This window comes from Dreissena polymorpha, chromosome 3, assembly GCF_020536995.1.
Source record: "Dreissena polymorpha isolate Duluth1 chromosome 3, UMN_Dpol_1.0, whole genome shotgun sequence".
Classification (NCBI taxonomy): domain Eukaryota; kingdom Metazoa; phylum Mollusca; class Bivalvia; order Myida; family Dreissenidae; genus Dreissena; species Dreissena polymorpha.
Genome location: NC_068357.1, coordinates 35,881,278 through 35,908,526, shown reverse-complemented (window position 1 = coordinate 35,908,526; position 27,249 = coordinate 35,881,278). Strand labels below are relative to the sequence as shown.

Sequence of the window (27,249 nt, the reverse complement as noted above, 5' to 3'; positions counted from 1 at the left end):
ATAGATAACTTTTGGGGTATATTGGGTAATTCACCCGCTGTTTTTGACAACAATAGGGTTTTTGTAAATTCAATTGAGTTTTAGCAAATATTTTCACCCCCTACTTTTGAGCTTAAATGGGTTTTTCATCCCTGGTTTTTTAACTCAATTGGGTAAATTAGGGAATCAAAGTTCATTCATTTTTACATCGAATAAGACCGAGTTCGTGAAAATCGCTGCACAATTGATGAAGTTATGGCAGTTCAAAGCGATGCACCCCTTTTTCGGGTCATTTTGAGTTGAATACCTTGAAAATGAAAGTAGAAATCGGATGGGTCTACGAATTATTACAATATTACCCCAAAGATTGATAAACGCTGGAAAGACTGCCTTCTTTTCTTCATTGGACGGCATATAAACTATGCGGTACATTTTTGTACGGAAAATAACCAGTCTAAAAAATACGCCCGGTTTTCGTAAGAATTGCGTTTCGTGATGTTTTTTTACGGGAATTTCGTTATTAAATTTGTATTTGCGTTTTTGTACAGTTTATTTTGAATTTAATTACGTTTTTGGTTATTTTAATTGCGTAATAACTTAAGTACGCTTGTTATCTATAGCCCTGTGAATACTTTATTAATTTTGTCAAGCCTTCAATTGCCATTTTGTTACAATTGATTTGCTAGCTACAGAATATTGTATTGTTTCCTCTGACCTGACTAGTGATATGACTCTGCAAACAGAGAGAAATGTGTTTTAAAATCAAAACATTTATCTGTAGCTCAGACACAGTAAGCAGCTCATACAGATCAAGATGGTGTTTCTGTTGTTGAATTCTTGAAATCTTCTCCTTGTTTGCATCTGCTACAGTTAATGCATTGTGCCAGATGTGCTTCTTATTGAGCTGACTCACTACTTAGAATCGTGTTTATGTTTGATGTGCAATAAATTGAAATATCTTATGAAACCCTTGCATAAAATTGTACTTCTGAATGTGAGGAAACAGGATATACGAAGGCGTAAACTAGTAATAATGCTGTAATAATGAAATACAAACTCTAGCCTTCCAGCATCATTCCACATATTGGCTTAGTTATAATGTTTGATTGTATTGAACTGTCACTGGTGAATAATTACAACTGTCACTGGTGAATAATTACGCTATGGATATTTTGTAAAAAAAAATGTTAAAACGAACAATTTATATTCGTAGTTTAAGGGTTGTTATTATGAAAAAATGTCCAAGGTAAAGCCTTGTTTATAAATTACCTTGTTTGATGAGTGTGTATTAACACATGACAGTATATACAGCTCCAGTAGCATCAGTGTGGGAAAATGGGGATAAATGCATGTGAAGTCTGCACTGGCTTATCAGAGACAACACTTCACCTAGACAGGATTTCCATTACGAAGAGACTTAATTTAAAAGTTCCATGATAATAGAAAGTGTCGTTGATAATAAGTCTGTCTGCTTTATGGAATGTTGCGTTTAAATAAAGTCTCTTAACGAATATCCTGTCAAGGTGAAAAGTGTTGTCCTCCATTAGCCTGTGCAGACTTAATAGCCATTAACCCTTTTAGTGCGGGAACCGGATTTTAAAGGCCTTTGCAAACAGTTTGGATCCAGATGAGACGCCACAGAACGTGGCGTCTCGTCAGGATCCAAACTGTTTGCTATTCTGATAGTATTCTTTGAAAGAAAATCGAAGAAAATGCTTATTTTACAAATTCAGCAGGCGACACTTTTGCAGACGACAAATTTCCCAGCATGCAAAGGGTTAAACCCAGTATCCCCAGAGCAAGGCTCACATCAGATAGTACTCTTTGAATCCAGAACAAATAGTTTGCAAGTTGTTCTGATAAAATCATTTCACCTGGAAGGTGTGGCCAATTTTTATCCTGGGTGCATGATTTGAACTTATTGTGTACATGACCACAAAACAATGTATCAAATCAAATATTAAACCTCTCAGCCTTGAGGTTTCAGCAGAAAATGATTTTTAAAGTTATTTTGCTATTTAAATCTCTATAAACGTTTGAACCTAAAGTTGTGGACCAGATATAAAACATGTGATCCTTGTAGTCTCAGAAAATTTATTTTTATAACGATTGTATTAATAATAATGTAGTCATGAAATATCTCAGTTGGAAAAGGGGCATAACTTTTATTTGTTTTTAAATTGGTCGATCAAAATTGCAAATCGACAACTTAATATCATAAGGTGCGATTGCTTAAAGTTTGAAAGTTGTATGTTAGAGAGCGTACAGAAAGATAGACGGATAGAAGGACTGATATTCATGACAACTGACTTTCAGTTATATGTTTTATCTTTTTCCAACAGCATTTCATTCACGTTCACTCCAAATTATAAAGTTGTTTCTTTATTGATAAATGAAATGAGTCATTATTAAGTTTTGGGCCAAATAATGATGGCATTTTGCCTGTCATTTATGAAAGAAGTAGTGCAGTTGTGAATAATTTTGTATTAAGTTGCATACATAGTGGGTTCATTGAGAAATGAAATCTCCAATCAGGTCATGTTGGCTGATTATGCAATAGAAATACAGTGCTTGAAATGAAAATAAAAGAAGTTGTATGTTGTTCAGACATCACCATCATTGCATCTGCATTGTGGGAAAACTGAGCATAATGCACGTGCAAAAAGTGTCACTGCAGATAGGCCTGTACAGTTCTTACAGGCTTATCAGGGAAGATAGTTTCCACGTTTAAGAATATAATATTTCAAATAAAAGAAGTCTGTTCTAAATAAAACTCCAGTGAAGGCAGAAAGTGTGTTCCCTGATTAGTCTTTGTATATTGCACATGCATTAAGTTAAGTTTTCCGATACTGCGTCTCATTGTTATTGTTCTTTCAGATGTGCCAGTCTGGCTGAAGAGCTTGCGCCTGCACAAGTATGCCTTTCTGTTCCAACAGCTTTCATATGAGGGAATGCTCAACATGAATGACGAATGGCTGGAGGCGCAGGTATGAAATGTAGACACACAGACACGCACACAGACAAACAAGCACACAGACAGACACATACGCACAGAGAGCTCTCCTACAAGGAAATGCTCAACATTAACGACGACTGGATAGATGCACAGACATTATTTGTAATGACCCTTTGTTGGATATTCACATAGAGGTGCCATAATAAAAAAACTGCCATTATGCTACATAGGGACCTCTGGGGGGTTTGCAGCAAGCATTTAAATTTAAAAAATCTTCAAATTGAATAAATCTGTGTATTGAGTCCTCAATCAATCAACCCATCCTAAAGATTAAAACTCTAATTTTTCTTAATGCCGGCCAGCTCAGTTGCTATACAGTGCTGGACTTCCAATCTGAGGATGGTGGGTTGGATCCCCAGCTGGGCCACATAACTTGTGTGGCGATTGATCATGAAGTTATTTCTACAGCACCATACCTTTGGTTGGGCAGTTGTCAGTTACTATCAGAAGTGTGAGCATTTAATACTGGTAAACCAGCTGACCCAGGAAAGTGTGGGTTAAAACGGGTTTCTTTATTGATCACCTTGACATGGTTAAATATTAGCCATGTTGTTGCAATCAGTTAACCAACCCACACGTTGACCACAGGTAGACACACACAGGCACACCTACAGGATTCAAAAATATAGTAAGCCATTTAAACCTTTTGTAAGACGCCGTTGCATAGTGGATATGGTGTCTGCCTAGCGACCGGTAGGTCAGGGGTTTGCTCCCCACTGTAGGAGTGTTTTTAGCTCACCTGAGCACGAGCTTTTGTGCTTGCCTTTTGTCTGTCGTCTGTCGTGCGTGCGTCGTTTGTCGTCAACATTTTGCCTTGTGAACACTCTAGAGGCCACATTTATTGTCCGATCTTCATGAAACTTGGTCAGAACATTTGTCCCAATGATACCTTGACCAAGTTCGAAACTGGGTCATGCTGGGTCAAAAACTAGGTCACTAGGTCAAAAAAAAGAAAAACCTTGTGAACACTGAAGAAGTCACATTTGATGCCCAATCTTCATGTAACTTTGTCAAAATGTTTGTCTTAATAATATGTTGGTTGAGTTCAAAAATGGTTCCGGTCCGTTGAAAAACATGGCCACCAGGGGGCGGGGCAGTATTCCTTATGTGGCTTTAGAGAAACCTTGTGAACACTCTAGAAGTCACAATTTTTGCCAAATCATGAACTTAGTCAAAACATTGGTGTCATGAGTATCTAGGACGAGTTTAAAAATGGTCCAGATCAGTGATAAAACATGGCCGCCAGGGGGCGGGGCAGTTTTCTCTATATGTATATAGTGAAAACATGTGAACACTCTAGAAGTCACATTATTGGTCCAATCTTCATGAAATTTGGTCAGAACATTTGTTTTCTGGATACAACGGTTGAGTGTGATCAGATTTAAGGGAAGTAATAAGCTTTAAAAAGGGAGAAAATTATTCAATATTGAACATAGCCACTTTATATATTTGGCATGCATGTGTATCTCATGGAGCTGCACATTTTGAGTGGTGAATCTACAGTCACAGTATAGTGGCTTTTAATTATTTGCTACTAAAGATAGAGATTTGTTACAGACAATTATTTTCAAGGGAAGTAATTTATATAATTATAAATCTCATATTATATATTTCCTTACCAAGAATTTAAGTTCTTTTCACAGTTACTGTACAGATTTATTATTTTGATTATTTATAACCCAAATGATTGATTGTTCAAAGTTTTTTTTTAAATGATATAATTATAATTTCTTTGATGTTCATTACATACCTGTGGACTTATGTCCATAGATACATGATCAACTTTGGCTATGATCTCTTTTAAACCACAGGCGTTGGTTGTCAGTGATGTCTGACATGGTCATAATTGACTGTGAGACCCCCCCCCCCCCTGTGTTGGATTAGACAAAGTAAAAGGGAAGTAATAACCTTTAAAGGGAGATGATTTCTATACCTGCCAAATGATTAATAGAAATTGTATTTCAATGCGGCGCCATAGGGGGCATTGTGTTTCTGACAAACACATCTCTTGTTGGGTCACTAGGTCAAAGGTCCGGGTCACTGTGACCCCTAAAAAAAAAAAAAAAAAAAATCTGACAAGCTTTCGCAGCCGAGCATGGCACCTGTTTTGCGGTGCTCTTGTTAGCTACTTCCTACGGGTCTCAGGTGAGCGCCTTAGGGCCCATGGCCCTCTTGTTTAGATTACCCCCATATACAATCAAGCTAAAATAAATAGCTTTAAACTAAACCTTTAAAACCGAACCTGAAGGCATAGGATCAAAGGATCATATAATATGAATCCTTTATTGTGTATATTCTATCTGCAAAATTCATTAGACAGATATCAGATTATGACAATTCAATGTGTTTCTGTGGGCAAAATATTTCTTGTAACAGGTTGCATTACACTTGATAACATCTGCACAAACCCAATGCTGCATAGTAGATTGGTGTACACTGAAATTGGGTCATTATGATTAACTGCAGAGTTATGCAGTCTTCATGTTTCCCTTTTATGGAGAACCAGTGATATTGTTTGAAGTCTTCTATAGATACTAACATGACACACTTAATGTTCAACCATTTGCATTGTGTCTCCATATGGCAATGCGGCTCTTGGTGACTTTCACAAGTGAGTTGATTCCAATATTGAATTGAGGCCAGCTTTGATCTGACAGAATTACAAGACTGGTTGTCTATGACATAATTGCTCTTTAAGTTACTTTTAGAACATTCTTAGCTCTTAATTTGTACACTTATTCAGTAATCAGAGTAAACAAATGTTTTGTTCTTGTCCAGTGATATTTTAATACCAATTATTGCTAAAAATAGGACCAGTTGGGGGAGCTTATGGTTATATATATTCTAATTTTGAAAACTCAAACATAACACTGATGGATTCTTATGGACAAACCATATTTTCACTGCTATTATATTAAAACTACTATTGAATGCTTGGTAGACTGTTTCTTAAAAGAAAGATACAAAATCTTGCTTATAGGCCTAGATCTGAGAAAACAGGGCTTAATGCATATGTGTTAAGTATTTCCATGATTAGCCTGTGCAGAATGCACAGACTAGTCAGGGATGACACTTTCCACCTTAATTGGATTTTGGTAATAAGAGACTTCCTTTAAAAGAAAAATACCATTAATGTAGAACGTATCGTCCTTGATTAGCCTGTGTGGACTGCAATGGCTTATCTAAGACGATAGTTTATGCACATGCATTAAACCCTGTTTTCTCAGAGTGAAGCTCTCCTATTTTCAGCATGTAACCAAAGGTGCTAGAAACAAGATCATGCTGTACATCAGGAAGCTCCAAGAGAGGCAGGAGACTCTCAGGAAACTGGAGCAGGTGAGTTAACAGTGGACAGCAAGACCAGTCAGGAAGAATAGTTTAGCCTGGTTCTGCGAAAATTGGGCTTAAGCATGTTATGGAGTGTTGTCCCAGATTAGCCTTTGCAGTCCACACAGGCTTATCAAGGACAACACTCCACTTGTTTTGATTTTTAGCTTGACTATTATATATGAAATATAGATAGTGGAGCTATCCTACTCACCCCGGCGTCAGCGTTAGCGTTCATGTGCAAATGTTATAGTTTGCATACCTCCCCAAATATTTCCTATGTCCTTTGACATATTGCTTTTATATTTTGCATACTTCTTAACCAACATGACCCCAATCTGTAAACAAGAGCAGACAACTGTATCAAGCATTTTGACAGAATTATTGCCCCTTTTATACTTAGAATATGCATATTATTGATACATCTATGTTAAAGTTTGCGTACCACCCCAAATATTTCCTATGTCCTTTGACATATTGCTTTTATATTTTGCATACTTCTTTACCAACATGACCCCAATCTATAAACAAGAGCAGACAACTGTATCAAGCATTTAGACAGAATTATGGCCCCTTTTACACTTAGATAATTTAACATTTTCCTTAAATTGCCATAACTTCTTTATTATGCCCCCCTTCGAAGAAGCGAGGGTATATTGTTTTTGCACATGTCCGTCAGTCCGTCGGTCGGTCCGTCCACCAGATGGTTTTCGGATGATAACTCAAGAAAGCTTATGCCTAGGGTCATGAAACTTCATAGGTACATTGATCATGACTCGCAGATGACCCCTATTGACTTTCAGGTCACTAGGTCAAAGGTCAAGGTCACAGTGACTTGACACAGTAAAATGGTTTCCGGATGATAACTCAAGAAAGCTTACGCCTAGGATCATGAAACTTCATAGGTACATTGATCATAACTCGCAGATGACCCCTATTGATTTTCAGGTCACTAGGTCAAAGGTCAAGGTCACAGTGCCTAAAAATGTATTCACACAATGGCTGCCACTACAACTGACAGCCCATATGGGGGGGGCATGCATGTTTTACAAACAGCCCTTGTTTTTTTGTTTTCTTCTTAATGAAAATCCAGTCTAGGTGGAAAGTGTAATCCCTTATTAGCCTGTTCAGTTTGCACAGGCTTATCTGAAACAACAATTAACATGCATGCATTGAGCCCAGTTTTCAAGAAGGAAGCTTATATGTTTCATCTCCAGTATTAACTCTGCCATGGTTGTCTCCCCTGTGAGTGAACAGACAAGAGGGAGTACGCTTAGTTTTCTCTGAACGAGGCTCATATGTTCCCCAGCATTAACACTAAGAACTCTTTCATGAAAGTCTTCCTCTTGGTAAAGTAAATGCTTTTATTTGATTGGCCAGTAAAATTGTGTTTGGGCCTATAATAATTCAGAGATACAAAAGTATGTGTGGTCAGACTCTATGAGAGGGACGCTCAGTTCGCAGCTAATGTATTTGGTCCCCATCATAAAACCCTTTCAGCGCTGGAACCGAATTTTAAAGGCCTTTGCAAACAGTTTGGATCCAGATGAGACGCCACAGAACGTGGCGTCTCATCAGGATCCAAACTGTTTGCTATTTTGATAGTATTCTTTGAAAAAAATTCGCAGAAAATGCAAATTTAGAAATTCAGCAGAGGACATTTTAGCTGACGACAAATTTCCCAGCATGCAAAGGGTAAAAACTAAAACTGTCCCCTGTTTGTGTACAGACTCTGCGTGACGGAGGCTCAGTTCGGGGCTGTATACAGGAGATGAGGGACATACTGCGGTCACCCCTGAAGACGTTTCAAGTCCCTGCCCCGGAGTCACCCCTCCCCTCCCTGGGGCCTACGGGAGATGGGGACACCATACAGGAGGGGGATATCCCCGCACAGTTCACACGACTTATGACGAAAGGTGGGTAAAACGTGCTGTTTTTTTTTCTTTGCACAGTTCACACAACTCATGACAAAATGTGGGAAAAAACTTGTTATGTGGTCTTCGTACAGTTCACATGACTTATGACAAAAGGTGGGCAAAATTTGATTTTTTTTTACCCTCACAGTTCACACAACTCATGACTAAAGATGGCAATAATTATTTCTGGCATAATGATTAAGTGACATTTGGGAAAAATATTTGCTTTGCTGTAAAGTGTTGTTGTTGTTTCAGTGTACTCCCAGCTGATGCTAGCCAGTCCATATGATGATGAGGGCCTGAACACCTTTCTACAGCTCATAGACAAGTGTATCAACCATGAGGTAATGTTTAACGATGCCTAGAAAATTGAGCCTCACTCTGTGAAAAGGAGGTTTAATGCATGTGTGTAGTGTCATCCCAGATTGCACAGGCTAATTAGGGACGACACTTTCTGGTTTCATGATATTTTTATGTTGAAAGAATGTATTAGCAAAAGTCCAGTTTAGGCAGAAAGTGTCAGCCCCCACTAGCTAATTAAGGACAACACTTTACGCACATGCATTAAACCCCCATTGCACAGAGCTAGGTTCAATTGTAGATGTCATTATGAATATAATGCTTTTTATGTCCCCCACTATAGAAGCGGGGGACATATTGTTTTTGCCCTGTCTGTTGGTCTGTTGGTTGGTTGGTCTGTTGGTTGGTTGGTTGGTTTGCGCCAACTTTAACATTTGCAATAACTTTTGCAATATTGAAGATAGCAACTTGATATTTGGCATGCATATGTATCTCATGGAGCTGCACATTTTGAGTGGTGAAAGGTCAAGGTCATCCTTCAAGGTCAAAGGTCAAATATATGGGTCAAAATCGCTCATTCAATGTACACTTTTGCAGTATTTCAATATTCAAGATAGCAACTTGATATATGGCATGCATGTGTATCTCATGGAGCTTCACATTTTGAGTGGTGAAAGGTCAAGGTCATCCTTCAAGGTCAAAGGTCAAATATATGTGGCCAAAATCGCTCATTTTATGAGTACTTTTGCAATATTGAAGATAGCAACTTGATATTTGGCATGCATGTGTATCTTATGGAGCTTCACATTTTGAGTGGTGAAAGGTCAAGGTCATCCTTCAAGGTCAGATGTCAAATATATGTGGCCAAAATCGCTCATTTTATGAGTACTTTTGCAATATTGAAGATAGCAACTTGATATTTGGCATGCATATGTATCTCATGGAGCTGCACATTTTGAGTGGTGAAAGGTCAAGGTCATCCTTCAAGGTCAAAGGTCAAATATATGTGGCCCAAATCGCTAATTTTATGAATACTTTTGCAATATTGAAGATAGCAACTTGATATTTGGCATGCATGTGTATCTCATGGAGCTGCACAATTTTAGTGGTAAAAGGTCAAGGTCAAGGTCATCCTTCAAGGTCAAATATATGGGTCAAAATTGCTCATGTAATGTCACTTCTGCAATATTGAAGCTAGCAATTTTATATTTGAAATGCATGTGTATCTCATGGAGCTGCACATTTTTAGTGGTGAAGGGTCAAGGTCATCCTACAAGGTCAAACGTCATATAGGGGGACATTGTGTTTCACAAACACATCTTGTTTTTCATGCATCTTTGTTTACAATGCAGTCTTTAAATATCATCATATGTATCAGTTCCTCATAAGACCAAACTAAATATTTATTTTTACTGTAAGCTAAGAGTTTACTATATGATTTGAAATGCCAGTATTAAAACGTAACCACACATCATTAATTTGATAATTGTATGGTGTTTTTATCATTAACAATACAATGTCTTTATTCATGCAACTTTTTTATGTAATGCAGTCTGTAATTGTCATTATATGTATCAATGTCAACAACAATTTCCAGAACAATATCTGCTTGTGTTTAATTATATTTGGTAGGTTTATGGCTAACTGCACTAAACTGTTGTGTATATATGTATCCATATATAATTATGCCCCCCCTTCGAAGAAGAGGGGGTATATTGTTTTGCACATGTCGGTCAGTATGTCCGTCTGTCCGTCCACCAGATGGTTTCCGGATGATAACTCAAGAACACTTATGCCTAGGATCATCAAACTTCATAGGTAGATTGATTATGACTCGCAGATGACCCCTATTGATTTTCAGGTCACTAGGACAAAGGTCAAGGTCACGGTGACTCAACTTACAAAAATGGTTTCTGGATGATAACTCAAGAACGCTTACGCCTAGGATCATGAAACTTCATAGATACATTGATCATGACTCGCAGATGACCCTTATTAACTTTCAGGTCACAAGGTCTAAATGTCAAGGTCACGGTGACTTGACATAGTAAAATGGTTTCCGGATGATAACTCAAGAAAGCTTACGCCTAGGATCATGAAACTTCATAGGTACATTGATCATGACTTGCAGATGACCCCTATTGATTTTCAGGTCACTAGGTCAAAGGTCAAGGTCACCGTGCCAAAAAACGTATTCACACAATGGCTGCCACTACAACTGACAGTCCATATGGGGGGCATGCATGTTTAACAAAAAGCCCTTGTTATAGTTGGTTTTGGTTGGCCTTCTTTTGCTTAAATCTGTAATTTAAATTTGTTGTTATTGATCCAATGTAGGCATTTTCACACAAGCAAAAACGTTTGCTGGACTCGTTCAAACAACAGGCCCGTAAAATCTGGCAACCAGCGCCAATCAAGTATGGCTTCGACAAGAAACCTCGACCCTAGTAAGTGAGCTTTGTTGTTCCACACTGGGTCTTCTTACATGCAGGCTGGTCTTAAGCTGCAATGTCCGCTTTATAATCATGCAAGGTGTGAGCGGACAGGGCAGCTCTTGTCCATACTGTGAAGGTACCCAGCTACACTGAACGCATATGGCACAAGACCCAACATTACATGACCTTGCTCAATGATCAAACATTGTGGAGTGGGAGTGTTTGTTGCTGTAAAATCGCTAATGCCTTGAACTGTCAGTCACGGCATTTTACTGTCTAAAGTGTAAGCCAGGGCCTTAAAATGTCTAATGTGTAATTAAGGACTTTGAACTGTCTACATTGTAAGCCACGGCCTTGAACTGTCTAATGTGTAAGCCAGGGCCTTGAACTGTCTAAAGTGTAATCAAGGACCTTGAACTGTCTAAAGTGTGATTCAGGGCCTTGAACTGTCCAAAATGTAAGCCAGGGCCTTGAACTGTCTGAATTGTAAGTCTCTGACACCAATTACTGGCTGTTGAACGGTAAATGACTTAAATATTAAATTCTTGATTACTGATTACTAGATATGCTTGTACTTTTTTTAGCCACATAAATACTCAAAATCAACAAATATTTCGTTAAGTACTTCGTAAAATGAACCGATAAAAAATTAGTGCTATTTATAGCAATAGCCAACATTTTAACGCTAGATATGGGCTGGAAACCATATCTGATTATTTACGAGAGAATGCGAGATTGGCTTTGGGCAGCTCATAAGAACTATGTCATGCTTCCATTGCTGGCGGAAGCAAATCTCGCGTTTGCTTGTAAATGTTTGGATAGCGGTGCAGGACATTCACATGGAACATATTGTGACATAAAATATGAAAACGAGCCTTTTGTATCTTGTTAAATTTGTGTTCATTACCACATCTAGCGTTGAAAATTTGGCTATAATAAGTGCCACTATAGAGGAAGCTAGTGGTAAAAAAAATCCACAATGACATACCCAGACAGGAAAACTAACTAGATAGATGACTTATAAGGGCCATTTTAAATTAATGTCTTTAAAAATCTAAACAAATTTACTACATTTAAGTTCATGTGAAGTTTTAAGTAATTACTCTGAATAGAGGTAACATCCAAAAACAACCAATTATAAAAAGTTTGTAAGGAAAATGTTTTAACGGCAAATGACAGGACTAAAAGATAACTTTGATGCAAATACATCACGAATTGTAGAATTCAATATGTTGATGTACCCTAATTACTTATATATGAACTACGCTGTGAGAAAATGGGGTTAAATGTGTTTAGAGGAGTCGTACTTGAAATTTAAAATACAATACAAACAGAAAGTGTTGTCCCTGACTAGTTTGTGCAGACTGCACAGGTTATCTGGGACGACTCTTTACTCACATGCATTAACCCCCCTTTTCACAGAGTGCGGCTCAAATAGTGCTTACATTCACAGCTGGGGTAACACGTTCCCTATTGGCAACTCCTACTCATCGCGTCCGATGTTCAGGCAGGGCTTTAAACCCCCAGTGACCCAGCACCACAGCCTTGGGCCCCAGTGGAGCTTTGGTGCCCGGAGGGCCATGGTGGGAGGCATGAACTCAGTGGCACATCTTCCACTGCACCGCAACAACTCCCACAATACAGCTGTCTTCTCCAGGCCAAGTGTGCTGGAGGTTTGTATAGTTTGTTTATTGTGTCTAGTACTTTTCAGCTGATTTAACCACTTTGGCAATCAGTTTTGCAGTGTTTTGTTCGGTCAAATTTCGGGTCAAATTTTGGGCCAAAATGTGATCCCTCTCACAATCTTAAGAATTATATGTTTCTCAAATGACTGCCTTAATAAGTCAATTGAAGGTTTACCAAATGACTGCCTTAATTAGTCAATTGAAGGTTTACCAAATGACTTCCTTAATTAGTCAATTGAAGGTTTACCAAATTACTGCCTTAATTAGTCAATTGAAGGTTTACCAAATGACTGCCTTTATTATTCAATTGAAGGTTTACCAAATGACTGCCTTAATTAGTCAATTGAAGGTTTACCAAAAAATGTGTATGACCTTAAAAAATCTCAACCTTTAATTCATATATTTATTTTGCTGTATTAATTGAACTGCTAAATTTTTGTTAGCAGAAAATCAACAACAATTATTTCCCAATTTTAGTCAAACGAAAGTGATTTATCCTGATTCAAAGGGCACTTGTCCCATTCCCAAAGTGTTGAAAACAAACATGTGCACTGTTCCGTTATTAAAAATCAGAATGCTATAAAAAGGTTTCTCTCTTTTTGGGTTAGCCTACACTTGGTCTTAATATGAGTGGGAATAATGTTTATCCAGTAAAAGGTCTGTCATCTTAATAAACACCTGCATCCAATATGAGTGGGAATAATGTTTATCCAGTAAAAGGTCTGTCATCTTAATAAACACCTGCATCCAATATGAGTGGGAATAATGTTTATCCAGTAAAAGGTCTGTCATCTTAATAAACACCTGCATCCAATATGAGTAGGAATAATGTTTATACAGTAAAAGGTCTGTCATCCTAATAAACACCTGCATCCAATATGAGTAGGAATAATGTTTATCCAGTAAAAGGTCTGTCATCCTAATAAACACCTGCATCCAATATGAGTGGGAATAATGTTTATCCAGTAAAAGGTCTGTCATCCTAATAAACACCTGCATCCAATATGAGTAGGAATAATGTTTATCCAGTAAAAGTTCTGTCATCTTAATAAACACCTGCATCCAATATGAGTGGGAATAATGTTTATCCAGTAAAAGGTCTGTCATCCTAATAAACACCTGCACATCAATTTATGCCTCGTTCTGGGTAAAGTGGGCTGAAAGTATATACATTAAGTGTTGTCACAGATTAGCTTGTGCTTTCCACACAGGCTTATCAGGGACGACCCTAAACTAGGAGAGACTTTCTTCAAACAAAAATGTCCTGAAAGCAGAAATGCTGTCCCTGATTAGACTGTGCAGACTGCATAGGCTAAACTGTGATGACACTTAACTCACATGCATTCAGCCCTGTTGACCCAGAATGTGGATAAATTATGGATCTCATGAACATACTTATAACTAATAGGTGAGAATCTTAATATCTGGGGTCATACTCCCTTATCTTAGGTCTCATATCCAGTAGAAAGAATAGTCTTTAACATGTTCTCTTCAAAAAAGCCCATTAAGTAATTAACAGCCCATTGCTTTTTGTTATAAAATTCTTCTAAGAATGACTTTTAGTAAAAACGTGCATGCAATTGGTATTGAAAACAGTCTGCACCCTATAGAGTCCAACACAAATGCATGCAATTTGTTTTGCAAACAGTCTGCACTTTATAGAGTCTTCTCATACTGTAAAATCATATATATTCTTTGGCATGTCGTTTTGTGTTATAATGCCCCCCCCCCCCCCCCCCCCCCCTTTGAAGAAAAGGGGTTATATTGTTTTGCACATGTCGGTCGGTCTGTCAGAAGCGTCGGTCTGTCCACCAGATGGTTTTCGGATGATAACTCAACGCTTAGGCCAAGGATAATGAAACTTAATAGATTCATTGATCATGACTGGCAGACGACCCCTATTGATTTTCAGGTCACTAGGTCAAGGTCACAGTGACTTGAAATAGTAAAATGGTTTCTGTTTGATAACTCAAGAATGCTTAGATCTAGGATCATGAAACTTCATAGTTACATTGATCATGACTGGCAGATGACCCCTATGGATTTTCAGGTCACTAGGTCAAAGGTCAAGGTCACAGTGACTCAAAACAGTAGAATGGTTTCCGGATGATAACTCAAAAATGCTTACCCCTAGGATCATGCGACTTCATAGGTACATTGATAATGACTGGCAGATGACCCCTATTGATTTTCAGGTCACTAGGTCAAAGGTCAAGGTCACAGTGACTCGAAACAGTAAATTGGTTTCCTGATGATAACTCAAGAATAATTAGGCCTAGGAGCATGAAACTTCATAGGTACATTGATCATGACTGGCAGATTTCAGTCATTTTTCCATTGGTTTGTGTTAAATTTTAGGGTCACTCAAACCACCCTATCAACAAAATAAATACAAATAATGATTAATTTACAGTATTGTTACGCTGATGTCTGTCCTTCCAGCAACAGAGTCCTCCGCAGAAGCAGCCACTCACTCACACCCAGTCTGCCCCTCTTCGTTCCCAGGGGTTCATGTTCACAGGGGCGCCCCCACCCCATTGCGTTCCCATGGTGACAGACACTGAGATCAACGCGCGGCTGGATTCTCTGTGTCGTAGCGTTACGGAATGCGCCCTTTCAGGATCAGGTATGTACAATTTTCCTAGATAGGCAGGCTTTTTCCAGCTGTTTCTATGGATTTGTTAAACAGACCCATTCCAAAAGCAAAAGGGACATATATCCCAATGTGACCCCCCCCCAAAAAAATAATTAAAAATAAATAAAATTGAAAACATAAAATGTTTATATCCAGTTAAATACATAGTATGATTTTAAATACTAAAAAGGTGAAACATTTGAAAACAAGATACACAACTATATTGTGCCCCAACATATTAGAGTATTATTTTCATTTTTTTCTGATCTAGTTTAATTAACTGACCTAGTTTAATTATCTGAATAATTTGCTTATATTAATGCTCTGACCTAGTTTAATTATTGGACCTAGTTTAATTGTCTGACCTAGTTTAATTATCTGAATAATTTGATAATGTGACGAAGTTTAATACGCTGACCTAGTTTAATAATCTGACCGGTATTTTTGCTTTGTTTCAGACGGCAATGAGCGTGGCTCAGCCTATTGATCTACATGTCTTTATCGAGCAGTCACAGTCCAGTGATCACCATTTAGTGAACCTTAACTTGAGGACTGTAATCGAGCAGTCGCAGTTCAGCGATCACTTTAGTCAATTATTACCTGTGGTCCTTTATCGAGCAGTCATTGTCCAGTGATCACCGTTTAGCCAACCGTGATAGCAGTACCTTTATCAAGCAGTCACGCACCAGTAATAAATGCTCTGTCAACAATGACCTGCATACAGATATTAAGAAGCCATGGTTGAGTGATCATTGGTTAGTCAACCCTGACCTGCATACCGATATGCTTCAATTCTGCAGCCATACAAGTGCTTTAACTCTCACCATAATTGAAATGTTCATCTACTTGTACATTTGTTTCTATTTAAACTGTTCACACATCTGGTGGTGCTCCAAATCAGATGATCCTCATGAGTTAAAACCCTTGCTTCTGACGATATGTGCCTCGCTTTGGGAAAACAGGTCTGAACATATGTGGGTAGTGTCAAATCAAATTTTCTAGCTAATAGGGAGGAATTCTTTTGCTGAAACTGGATTTTTGTTAAAAGAGACCTCCTTTGAACAAAAATGTCCTTAAAAGTGGAAAGTGTCGTCCTTGATTAGCCTACGTGGACTACAAATGCTAGTCTCAACACTTTACGCCATGCATTAGGCTCCGTTTTCACAGAGAGAGAGACTCATATGTTTGCTTTAGCATTTGTTGCTTGATGTTGGTGAAAGGTTGTTAGGTTGCTTCCAAACTCTTCAGACATGGTCTTGTTTTTGTGAAATTCAAGGCCATCATTACTTCCTTTATTTTTTTCAGAAATTTTATTGTTCAGTGTATGACACATTATTTTGCAATCAAATTAAACTAAATACATGTAATGAGAACGTGTGAAGGAGAATGCTGATACACTGTAAATCCAATATAATGCGCAACTTTGACAAGTTGAACAAAGCATGTTTCATTTCATTCTTATTTGTAGACAATATGTATTTAATTATTGTCTACTAAAATGCTCTTGAAAACATAGCAGGCAAAGAGAAATTAAATAAGTTATGAGAAATCCAGACGATTTAGTTACATGCACAAGCAGGGTAATAGTAAACAGAAATTTACTTTCATTTTCAGCAGGTTTTCAGAAAACAAGTTTTTTTTATGACTTCGTATGAGGCAATAAAACATCGCTTCCTATCGTAGTGCATTCAAGTTATGGATACAATTTGGTTTATATGCATGTATTAGCGAATTAATGACAACACCAAGTATCAGTTAATGAGCTAGCAACGTTTATTGCAGATCTGTTTTTAACTATGCCCTGTGGCTAGTATCCGGTCATCCGCATTATATTGGACTTACAGTGTGTAGCATTAAAATGCTTTCATATCACCAGAAATGTGTCATAACATTGTTATTCTATGTTTTAATAACAACTTATGAATTTCAAATTCATTTTCTTGTTGAATTGGACGTAGTTAAATTTCTAGGAACCTCTTTATATTTTATTTTCTTGTACTTTTATGAAATGTGACAACAATTTGAGTAGTTATTTTAATACTGAATTAGATATCATATACATTGCATGTTTCTTCTGGCATTACTAGTGATTTTGTGTGGGACATTATAAGTTTATGATACAGTTAGCATATTGAATACTGTCTTGCTTTCCCAGCAAGCAAAGGGTTAACTAACTGAATTAAATTGTTTAAAAAAAATTAAATGTTGATAGCACGTGCTCTGGTTTGGTAGAGTGAGCACAGGGACAATTTTGTCTGATCTTGATTGGCCAGTTGAAATTTTGAATCTTAATTTTACTTGTTTTTTGTTGTGTATTTCATATGTGTTGCTTTTTTTCCTGTTATAATTATTAGAATTCGAAATGGTCAACTAATGAAATGACAAAAAATGAATGTAAAATTATTTTATAAAAAAAGCGGGTTACTCATAACTGGACACATATTTGGGATTTATTTCCACCTTCACCTATGGATTCAGTTATCGCTCTTTCTTTTACATCAGTAAAACTGATCTTTCTAATTACTTTTTGTTTAGTTTCCAAAATATATGAGTGCCATATTTATTTAAAAAACTAACGGTAACAACACAATGCAAGTGTCAGAGTTTCAAAAGCTCTATGAAGAATTATAACTCAGAAATGACAGAAAAATGTTTTTGAGAGTTAAATTGGTTATGCTGAGGTTAAAACATTATTCATTATAGCAGAAATGCTTTATGTATGTAGATGTAAATAATATCATGATAATATAATTTTAAACGTTTAATGTTTCTGAGGTATTCATATTTTCTTGGGCACATTGCGTGCTTACAACAATAACATATAACAATGTACATAATGAAGACTGCAGGTACAGTGTCTTGTACATGTATATATCAACTCACTGTTATGTTTGAAGTTTGCTGTTGTTGTGTTTCCATATAATTCTGTGAATCATGTTACAGGATTCCCAGGTTAAACACCACTATAATTGTATCAATGTTTTTTGTGTTTGATACTTGTTCAACCATCATTGCCTTGAAATGGAATGACATAATCATGTGAAATTTGAGTGTGTGTGAAAATTACATTATTTTCCAGAAAGATACATTAATGTATGGAATGTTATGTTTGGGACATATTTGTATTTATTACAATACCTACATGTACCTGTATGATTAAAATGTATGTGGTTACAATGCATGCAAGATATTTCAAAATTCATAATAAGTTGACTGTTTTCAAGCATTATTTTTTTTGTATTATCGTATTCATGCATACCCATTTTATATATAATATATATACTATATTTATAATTTTTCATTTGACTTGGTTCATGAACAAAGTTTAGTTACCTTAATGAAACAATTTTGTTCCCGAGTTTGTGAATTAAGTGAAACAGTGCTTATAACAAGTTGGTAAATGTAATTTTCCATTTGGCCTTTATAAATAAGATTTGTGTCAAAGCATTCATGATGGACTTGCCAAAAAAGAACATGTAATAACTAACATGTTTGTTTAGAATTTTCTTAAATCTTTTCAAGGTTGTTTTCACTGTGATGGAACAAAATGAACATGTCAAATGAAAAAGCCAAAAATAGTATTATTAACTGGCATTTCTGTTAGAATTTTCTGATATCTTTTTGATGTTGTTTTCACTGTGACAGTGAATAACAAGTCTTAATATAGTTATTGCAAATTATTTGATGTTGTTTTCACTGTGACAGTGAATAACAAGTCTTAATAAACTTTAATTGCAAATTACAAATTAGTACTCCCATGTATGTTATAGTTTGTAAATGTGCATGGTAGAGCCAACAAACTTCTGCTACTAGTTCTGTGTGTTTTAACCCTGTCCCACTCAGAAGCAAAGTGAAAATGGCTATGTGCAAACAGCATAAAACCAGAACAGCCTGGGCGCAACTCTAAGTCTGTTCAGGTTTCATGCTGTTTGCTGCTCATCAGTATCTAAGGGTTGGAAATGAAGCCTTAACAACTTGAATATAGTTAGAAATGTCCTTCATAAAATTCAACTTTCTAGGGACAACAAATGCCTCAAAATACGTATCTAAGTGGTAAAGGGTTGATGTCCATTTTCAATGAGAGTTGACTCAACGTAGGTATCGATGATTCTGGTGCACAGAGTCATGGCTTTTGTTTTGCCCAACTTAAGAGTTTGCAATTGTGTGGAAATGTTCTTATTTTAAATAGGGCTTTGAAATTATACTAAAATGTATTGGTTTAACTAGCTCAAAGTTGACACGTTTGCACATTTTTTTATGACACTTTAAAAAATATAGTTTGTGTAACATGTAACAAGAATTAAATGTTTCTGTATTCTGGTCCATTAATGGTGAACAAATTGAAATATAATTAAAAAAGCAGGCTTATAGAGCTTAGTTGATGAATTTTTGTACAAGATTAACATACATTTGACGTCATTGACAGTATGTTTGTACAAGATTAACATACATTGGACGTCATTGACAGTATGTTAGTACAAGATTAACATACATTGGACGTCATTGACAGTATGTTTGTACAAGATTAACATACATTCGACGTCATTGACAGTATGTTAGTACAAGATTAACATACATTGGACGTCATTGACAGTATGTTAGTACAAAATTAACATACATTTGACGTCATTGACAGTATGTTTGCTTTGTGAAATTCGTTGTATGCCTTAATTGGGTTGACACATATTTAAAGAGTAGATGTTATGTAGACCATGCCATATTGTTTTTATTAGGTAATCTTATTTTGTAGACTATCATTGTTTGACTAAGTAGCCTTTAGATTGTGTCTCTTTTACCATTGAATGGTCAAATCATGTTATAAATTATTTTTAAAATACTGAGTATTGATTAATATTTTAAACAATCTTGTTGAAAAAGTGTCTGTTAAAATGCTTACTTTTTTTAAGGTTGAACTTTGTTAGATATTGTTTGTTAAGGATTGTAATAGGAAGCACATCCAAATCCTTTGGGTTTGGTGAAGTAAATGAAAACAATATCCAGTAGTATTGGATTTTTGTAATGCAGGTTTAATGTTTGTTAAAATAGTTTAATTGTTTCTTTTTTCAGGTTAAAATGTTCCTTGTTACTTTTTCCCTTAAAAAAAATAACAAAAAAATTCACCTTAACAGTTATCTTAAAGTTTAAATGAAAATAAAAAAAACAAATGTAAGTTTAAATTTGATCAAAGTGTTAGTGTTAATCTGACTCAAGTTCTTGTGTTTTATTGTTAGTTTCTTGTTTGATGTTAATTCTTGTCATAAGTTTCTATTAAATCACTGCCAGAAACAATCTACCAGCTGCCTCCCTGAGATGTATTTGAGTCATTTAATAAGTTATGACTTACAAAAAATAAAACAGTTCAAAATACATTTGAGCCTTGCACTTCGACAAAATGGACTTAATGGATATGTGTAATGGATGTTTGTAAAGTGTCATTCAACACAGGCTAAATAGGCTGACACCTTCTGTTTTTTAGAGTCTTTCTTTAAAGCAAGTGTCTTCTTAATGGAAATAAAGTCTAGGCGGAGTGTCATCCCTTATTAGCCTTTTCAAACTGCAGAGGCTATTCTGGGACGCCACTTCTGGGACGCCACTTTGTGCACATGAATTAAACTCCTTTTTGCCAGAGCAAGGCTCATTTTGAAGTAATTTTTAATTAGGGAGGCACACCAGGGTAACACTGAACATTGTCCACTGTATAGACAGTCTGTGTAGTAATGTATGATTAGAGCCTGGCTCTGGGAAAACTGGGCTTAAGGCATATTTGTACAGTGTAGTCCCAGATTAGCCTGTGCAGTCAACACAGGCTAATCAGGGACGGCACTTTCAACATAGACTGGATTAAAAGTTACTTTCTTAAAACTAAAAATTCCATTAAAGTGGAAAGTGTTGTCCCAGATAAGCCTGCACGGACAACACTGTACACAATGCAATAGGCCCAGCCTTACCAGTATTTCCTTGTGAATTTCAAACACACCGGTTGTGCAGGTAACCTATAGATTTTATACATAATCATGGCATAAATGAGTGATAAATGTACCCAGTTTTCAAATGTGAAATAAATTTGATACTTAACATCTGTTTGTTGTGTGTATCCATGATCAATCACTAATGGTCTCACGTTTACACTTTGTGGTAAACATTTAAACATAATGAAATTAGCAAAACGCTATTGTTTAAATGGTAAATTTTCTTGTCATTGTTCTGAAACTGTTAGTAAACAATCTTTTCCAGATAATAGGGCTTTCACTGGCCCCCAAAAAAGTTGTCGCCACTATGATTGTGACGTATTTATGTCAGTTAATCTTTGGTATTATGTAAAACTATTTAAATTTCAATAAGTCTTTGTGACAGTTGGTCAAAGCACTTGTTTATTGATTGTTCAATATTATAGACAGTTTTTCTGATAATTACCCGATTAAATATTAAGTCGGTTGCTATCAGTTGCAGTACAAACGTCATCTGAAACACACACTATGGTGGTTTGGTCTTGCACTCTGACCAGTATGTCGCTAATGTTAATCAATCTATATTTATAACCGCCAGACACTGGTCGCTTACGTTTCAGTCACTTGTGTTGGAAGGATCTATGAGACAATTATGTAAAAAAAAAGCCACTTTCAGAACTTAATAAAAGTGACAATGGGGAATGACAGCGAAACTCATGAAATATTTTTTTTTAAGTCTGCATTCCATTTGCATGATGATTTCATTCCAAAAGCCTCATTTGGTGTAATAGTCAAATCATAGGTTATACTTTATCCATGTCCTTGTTTTCTTTAATTGGAAAAATATTATCATAACAATTATTAAGTGTTAACTAAAGAAACTAGAGCTTTGTCACAGTTGTGACGAATACCCCACATGCCGCATTGACACAGAATATTTTGCATGTTGTCTTCACAAAAAATAGCGGACACCATGCTCAATGTTTAAAACACACTAAGTGACCCAGTGACCAAGTTTTTGACCCGGCATGGCCCATGTTCATAATTTACCTACACATCATCTAGATACAACTTCTGACCCAGTGTGGTGAAGATGGGATGAAAACTAATTGAATTAGAGAACGGACACCGTGCTGAATGTGTTAAATGTACTAAGTGACCCCGTGACCTAGTTTTTGATCTTGCATGGCCCATGTTCGAAACTTGGCCTTAAGATCATCCAGATAAAACTTCTGACCAAGTTTGGTGAAGATTGGGTGAAAACTACTTGAATTAGAGAGCGGACACCATGCTGAATGTTAAAAAACGCACTAAATGACCTCGTGGCCTAGTTTTTGGCCCAGCATGGCTCATGGTCAAACTTGGCATAAAGATCATCTAGATAAAACATCTGACCAAGTTTGGTGAAGATATTGGATGAAAACTACTTGAATTAGAGAGCAGACAACATGTTGAATGTTTAAAACGCACTAAGTGACCCCGTGACCTAGTTTTTGACCCGGCATGGCCCATATTAAAACTTGACCTAGTAGACACCATCTCGATACAACTTCTGACCAAGTTTGGTGAAGATCGGATGAAAACTACTTAAATTAGAAAGCGGACCTCATGCGCAATGTTTAAAACGCACTAAGTGACCCTGTTACCTAGTTTTTGACCTGCCATGACCCATGTTCAACCTTGGCCTAGACATCATCTAGATACAACTTCTGACCAAGTTTGGTGAAGCTCAGATGAAAACTACTTGAATTAGAGAGCAGACACCATGCTCAATGTTTAAAACACATTAAGTGACCCCATGACCTAGTTTTTGACCCGGCATGACCCATATTCGAACTTGACCTAGACATCATCTAGATATAACATCTGACCAAGTTTGGTGAAGATCAGATGAAAACAACTTGAACTAGAAATGGCGCGGCAGAGGCAGATGCGTATCCCCACACCTCATGTTTGACCCAGGGGACACCCCAGGGTTAGTAATGGGGCCATGCATAGTTGAGATTGACCGTATTGTCATAAGAGATGTTCAGTATCAATTCGAAGTGAATCGGTGTACAAATGAAGAAGTTAATGTAAAATAACATTAAACAAGAGATGTGTTTGTCAGAAACACAATCCCCCTTCCTGCGCTGCTTTGATTTATTTAAATAAAAATTATCATTTGGCAGGTTCATTACTTACCACCCTTTAAAGCTTATTACTTCCCTTGGATTTTTTTTTTACCTTTGGCCTTGAAGGATAACCTTGACCTTTCACCACTCAAAATGTGCAGCTCCATAAGATACACATGCATGCCAAATATCAAGTTGCTGTCTGCAATATTGCAAACGTTATGGCCAATGCACCATACTGGGGGCATAAAAATGAGTGAAAATCTCTGACCCGGCCCCACCCCAACCCCCATAACTTTTGACCCAGGGGTCAGATCAAAATTCCAAATAGTGCAGGGTAGCACATATGCTCATAGCTACCATGTGTGTAAGTTTCAAGGTTCTAGTGCTTATAGTGTAGGAGGAGGTAGTGGCCAGGACGGACGGACGGCGGAGAAAACCACAAGCGGACACTTAATATGGACTGACAGACAAGTTCACTGCTATATACCCCCTAAACTTCGGTTGTGGAGGTATAATGAAATGGTGGTAAAATATCGTCATGCAATTGTTATTGTATGCTTCAATTGTTAAAAACCTACTTTACAAAGAATATATTTCTGTGGCAATTGTTTTTAGCCTAATTTACTATAAATGTTTAATGTACATGTATTAGGAAATGTTGAATGACATGATCATGGACCCAACACAAATGTCCCTGTTGTGTTGTAGAGTTTATGTACAGGTTGTCCCTGCGTCTTCACTATGTCATTTTTTAGTATCGACCTGCCCCTGTGACCTTTCAGGGGAAAATATTTAATCTTGAGCCAAAGTTAATCAAATTTACCCCGGCTACCTGGGCATTCGCCAAAGAGATAATTTTGATCCAAATAGACCAGTGCACGATGGCCAATCAGACCTTAATGTGCACTGGTAGACAATTTAAAGACAATTCATGTCTGGTTGCCCTTACAAGGGCAAGGTTACTCTGCCAAGGGAGTGCTGAAAATTTAGCAAAGATACTCGTTCTGCCCCTATCGCGCTGGCGAGTCTGGTGGCAACCCCTAAACCACTATCATCCCCCATGGACAATAAGTGCATTCCGCTTGGGGCCCCGATCATCAAGTTCTCGGAGACAGGGAACCAAGCTGTAAAGTCTTTTATGATATAGCAGCTGTCTAAGTGTCATTGACTTTGTTAGTATGAATAAACATCACGTATAAAGTGAATTCCATGGATAGTGACATTACAATTCTCTCAAACGTTCCGATGTTTCTAAATAAATAATGCTTAAAAATGAAATAATTTGAAACTCAGATACAACAATGAACATTATTCTGTTACATAAGCTGTCTGATACATCTGAAATTATTATATGCATGTACATGTATTAACATTCTTATTGGGGCATTCAATTAAGAAATGTGTTTGTGAATATGTTCAACTGAATATTAATATCATCTTGAGCCAGATTTTGCAACTCAAGTTGAAAATGAAACAGACATTCCAGAATAACTCTGAAATAAATATTCGGAATATTCCAGAATATATGGTATCGAGTTATGATATGATATGCATATTAATAGTGTTGTGCTGCAGGTGCTGTCTAAAATATATGACAAATATTTAAATAAAATATATTAAAAGGTAAATTGTGTCAATAAATCTCAAAAATTATTATAAGGCTTTGCGCTGTCTGGTTAGGAGGTATACTGTCCGCTAAAGACCACTGATAACATCAATAGTAGACCAATGCCACTCATTGAGCATTATAACTTTGACTAACAGTCAGAGCAACAGATTAGATGTATATTTTTGTGGAAGTTCCTAATTCTAAAATACCATTTACTTAATTTATTTTGATTTGATCTGCACAGGCTTATCAGGGACGACACTTTCCGCCTAAACTTGATTTTCGGTAAGGAGGGACTTCCTTGATTAGCCTGTGCGGACTGATTGGGCTATGTTTGGTGTGGGATTGGGCTATGTTTGGTGTGAAGCATTATACCATTTATGCCTAGTGGACTCTCCCATTCTTCTAAATTGGATCAAATTATTTCCAAAATTAGGGATGTCTATTATATTAATTTCTATATTAAGAATATTTCTTACAGAAATTCCTTTATGCAAACAGCGCAGACCCTGATGAGAAGCCGCATCATGCTGGATGGACGGACGGAAAGATGGAAGAAAGGACGGACGGACAACGCCAAAACAATATCCCTCTGCCTATGGCGGGGGATAATTAGAGAGCAGACACCAAGTGCAATGTTTAAAACGCACTAAGTGACCCCTTGACCTAGTTTTTGACCTGGCATTACCCATGTTCGAACTTAGCCTAGACATCATCTAGATACAACTTCTGACAAAGTTTGGTGAAGCTCGGATGAAAACTACTTGAATTAGAGAGCAGACAACATGCTCTAGGTTTAAAATGCACTAAGTGACCCCGTGACCTAGGTTTTGACCCGCCATGACCCATATTCCAACTTGACCTAGACATCATCTAGATACAACATCTGACCCAGTTTGGTGAAGATGGGATGAAAACAACTTGAACAAGCAAATTCGTTGAATTGATATCCCCCGCCATATAAATTTTGTTTATGGATGGGTGTAGACCTCAATGTGTGACCTTGACCTTAGCCCCTAGGATTATGGGTGTTGAATGTGAAGCAACCCCAGATGATAGAGAACAACTAAAGAAGTTTCATGGCATAGTAAAGGAATGACTAAATAATGAATAATTGATCAAATTTGTGACCTTTGACCTCAATGTGTGACCTTGACCTTAGCCCCTAGGATTATGGGTCTTGAATGTGAAGCACCCCCAGATGATTGAGAACAACTATGGCAAGTTTCATGGCTCTGGCTCTTGTGTTAATGGAGATAAAGCTGTAAGCTTATATTAAAAAGCATTTTTTCAAGATACAAAGGGCCATAACTCCGTTATTAACAGATTAGGTACAATGCCATTTGGCGTGCATCATCCTGTTAGCCATATATATACTCATACCAAGTTTCAATTAAATACGCCAAAGCACTTCCAAGATATGGCTCCCGACGGACGGAAAGATGGAAGGACAGACAACGCCAAAACAGTATCCCTCCGCCTAAACTTCGTTTGTGGGGGTATAAAAAATAAATAATTAAATTGTATATATATTTATCCTAAATTGATACAAGAATGTTATTGCATCATGTGTTTTCTGTCCAACTCCATAAATTGATATAAGAATACAAGAATGATTTTGAATCACAAGTTTTCTGTCCAATGTCATAAATTGATATAAGAATACAAGAATGCTTTTGCATCACATGTTTTCTGCCCAATGCCATACATTGATATAAGAATTTACATTAAAACAAGAGATTGCCGGTCCCCTACCAGTGAAACTCCACCAATATCAGATTATTTTTTTATATATTTGTTTATCATAGCAACCAGAATTCTTGACGTAGGAACAAAATGAAATGACGTGCATAATGTCCATATTGCCATCTATCCATGTTTCAAGTTTCATGAAAATATATGAAGAACTTTAAAGTTATCGCAGGATTCAGAAAAGTGTGACAGACTGACGGACAGAGCGAAAACCATAAGTCCCCTTTGGCTTCACCGGTGGGGGACAACTAACGTTTTTGCATCACACGAAGAGCCTCGCTCTGAGAAAACGGGGCTTAAAACATGTAAAGAGACTTCCATTAGCAAAAAATACCGTAACTGCAGAAAATGTGGCCCATCAGCCTGTGCTGACACTGTTTTACCAAAGTGAGGCTGATATAAACCAATCAAATCCTAGTATTCTAACAAGAGGGCCAAGATGGCCCTAGTTCGCTCACCTGAGAGGAGTCGGTTCATTCAATCTTTACCAAATGTCAAACTTGACCTAGATATTGTCCAGACAAACATCC

General features: G+C 37.0%; 1 protein-coding gene across 7 annotated transcripts in view; it reads left to right on the top strand.

The window, feature by feature from the left end:
* Positions 1-21,368, top strand: part of LOC127873674 (protein Smaug homolog 2-like) — a 69,641-nt gene extending 48,273 nt beyond the window's left edge. For all 7 annotated transcript variants that reach the window (XM_052417602.1, XM_052417599.1, XM_052417597.1 and 4 more), the window contains 8 exons: positions 2,857-2,966; positions 6,245-6,331; positions 8,052-8,238; positions 8,494-8,582; positions 10,876-10,985; positions 12,427-12,646; positions 15,101-15,284; positions 15,752-21,368. In XM_052417602.1, the coding sequence (XP_052273562.1) occupies positions 2,857-2,966; positions 6,245-6,331; positions 8,052-8,238; positions 8,494-8,582; positions 10,876-10,985; positions 12,427-12,646; positions 15,101-15,284; positions 15,752-15,780 (1,016 nt within the window). In that variant the 3' untranslated portion in view covers positions 15,781-21,368. The remainder of the gene's footprint in view (positions 1-2,856; positions 2,967-6,244; positions 6,332-8,051; positions 8,239-8,493; positions 8,583-10,875; positions 10,986-12,426; positions 12,647-15,100; positions 15,285-15,751) is intronic.
* The last annotated feature ends 5,881 nt before the right edge of the window (positions 21,369-27,249 follow it).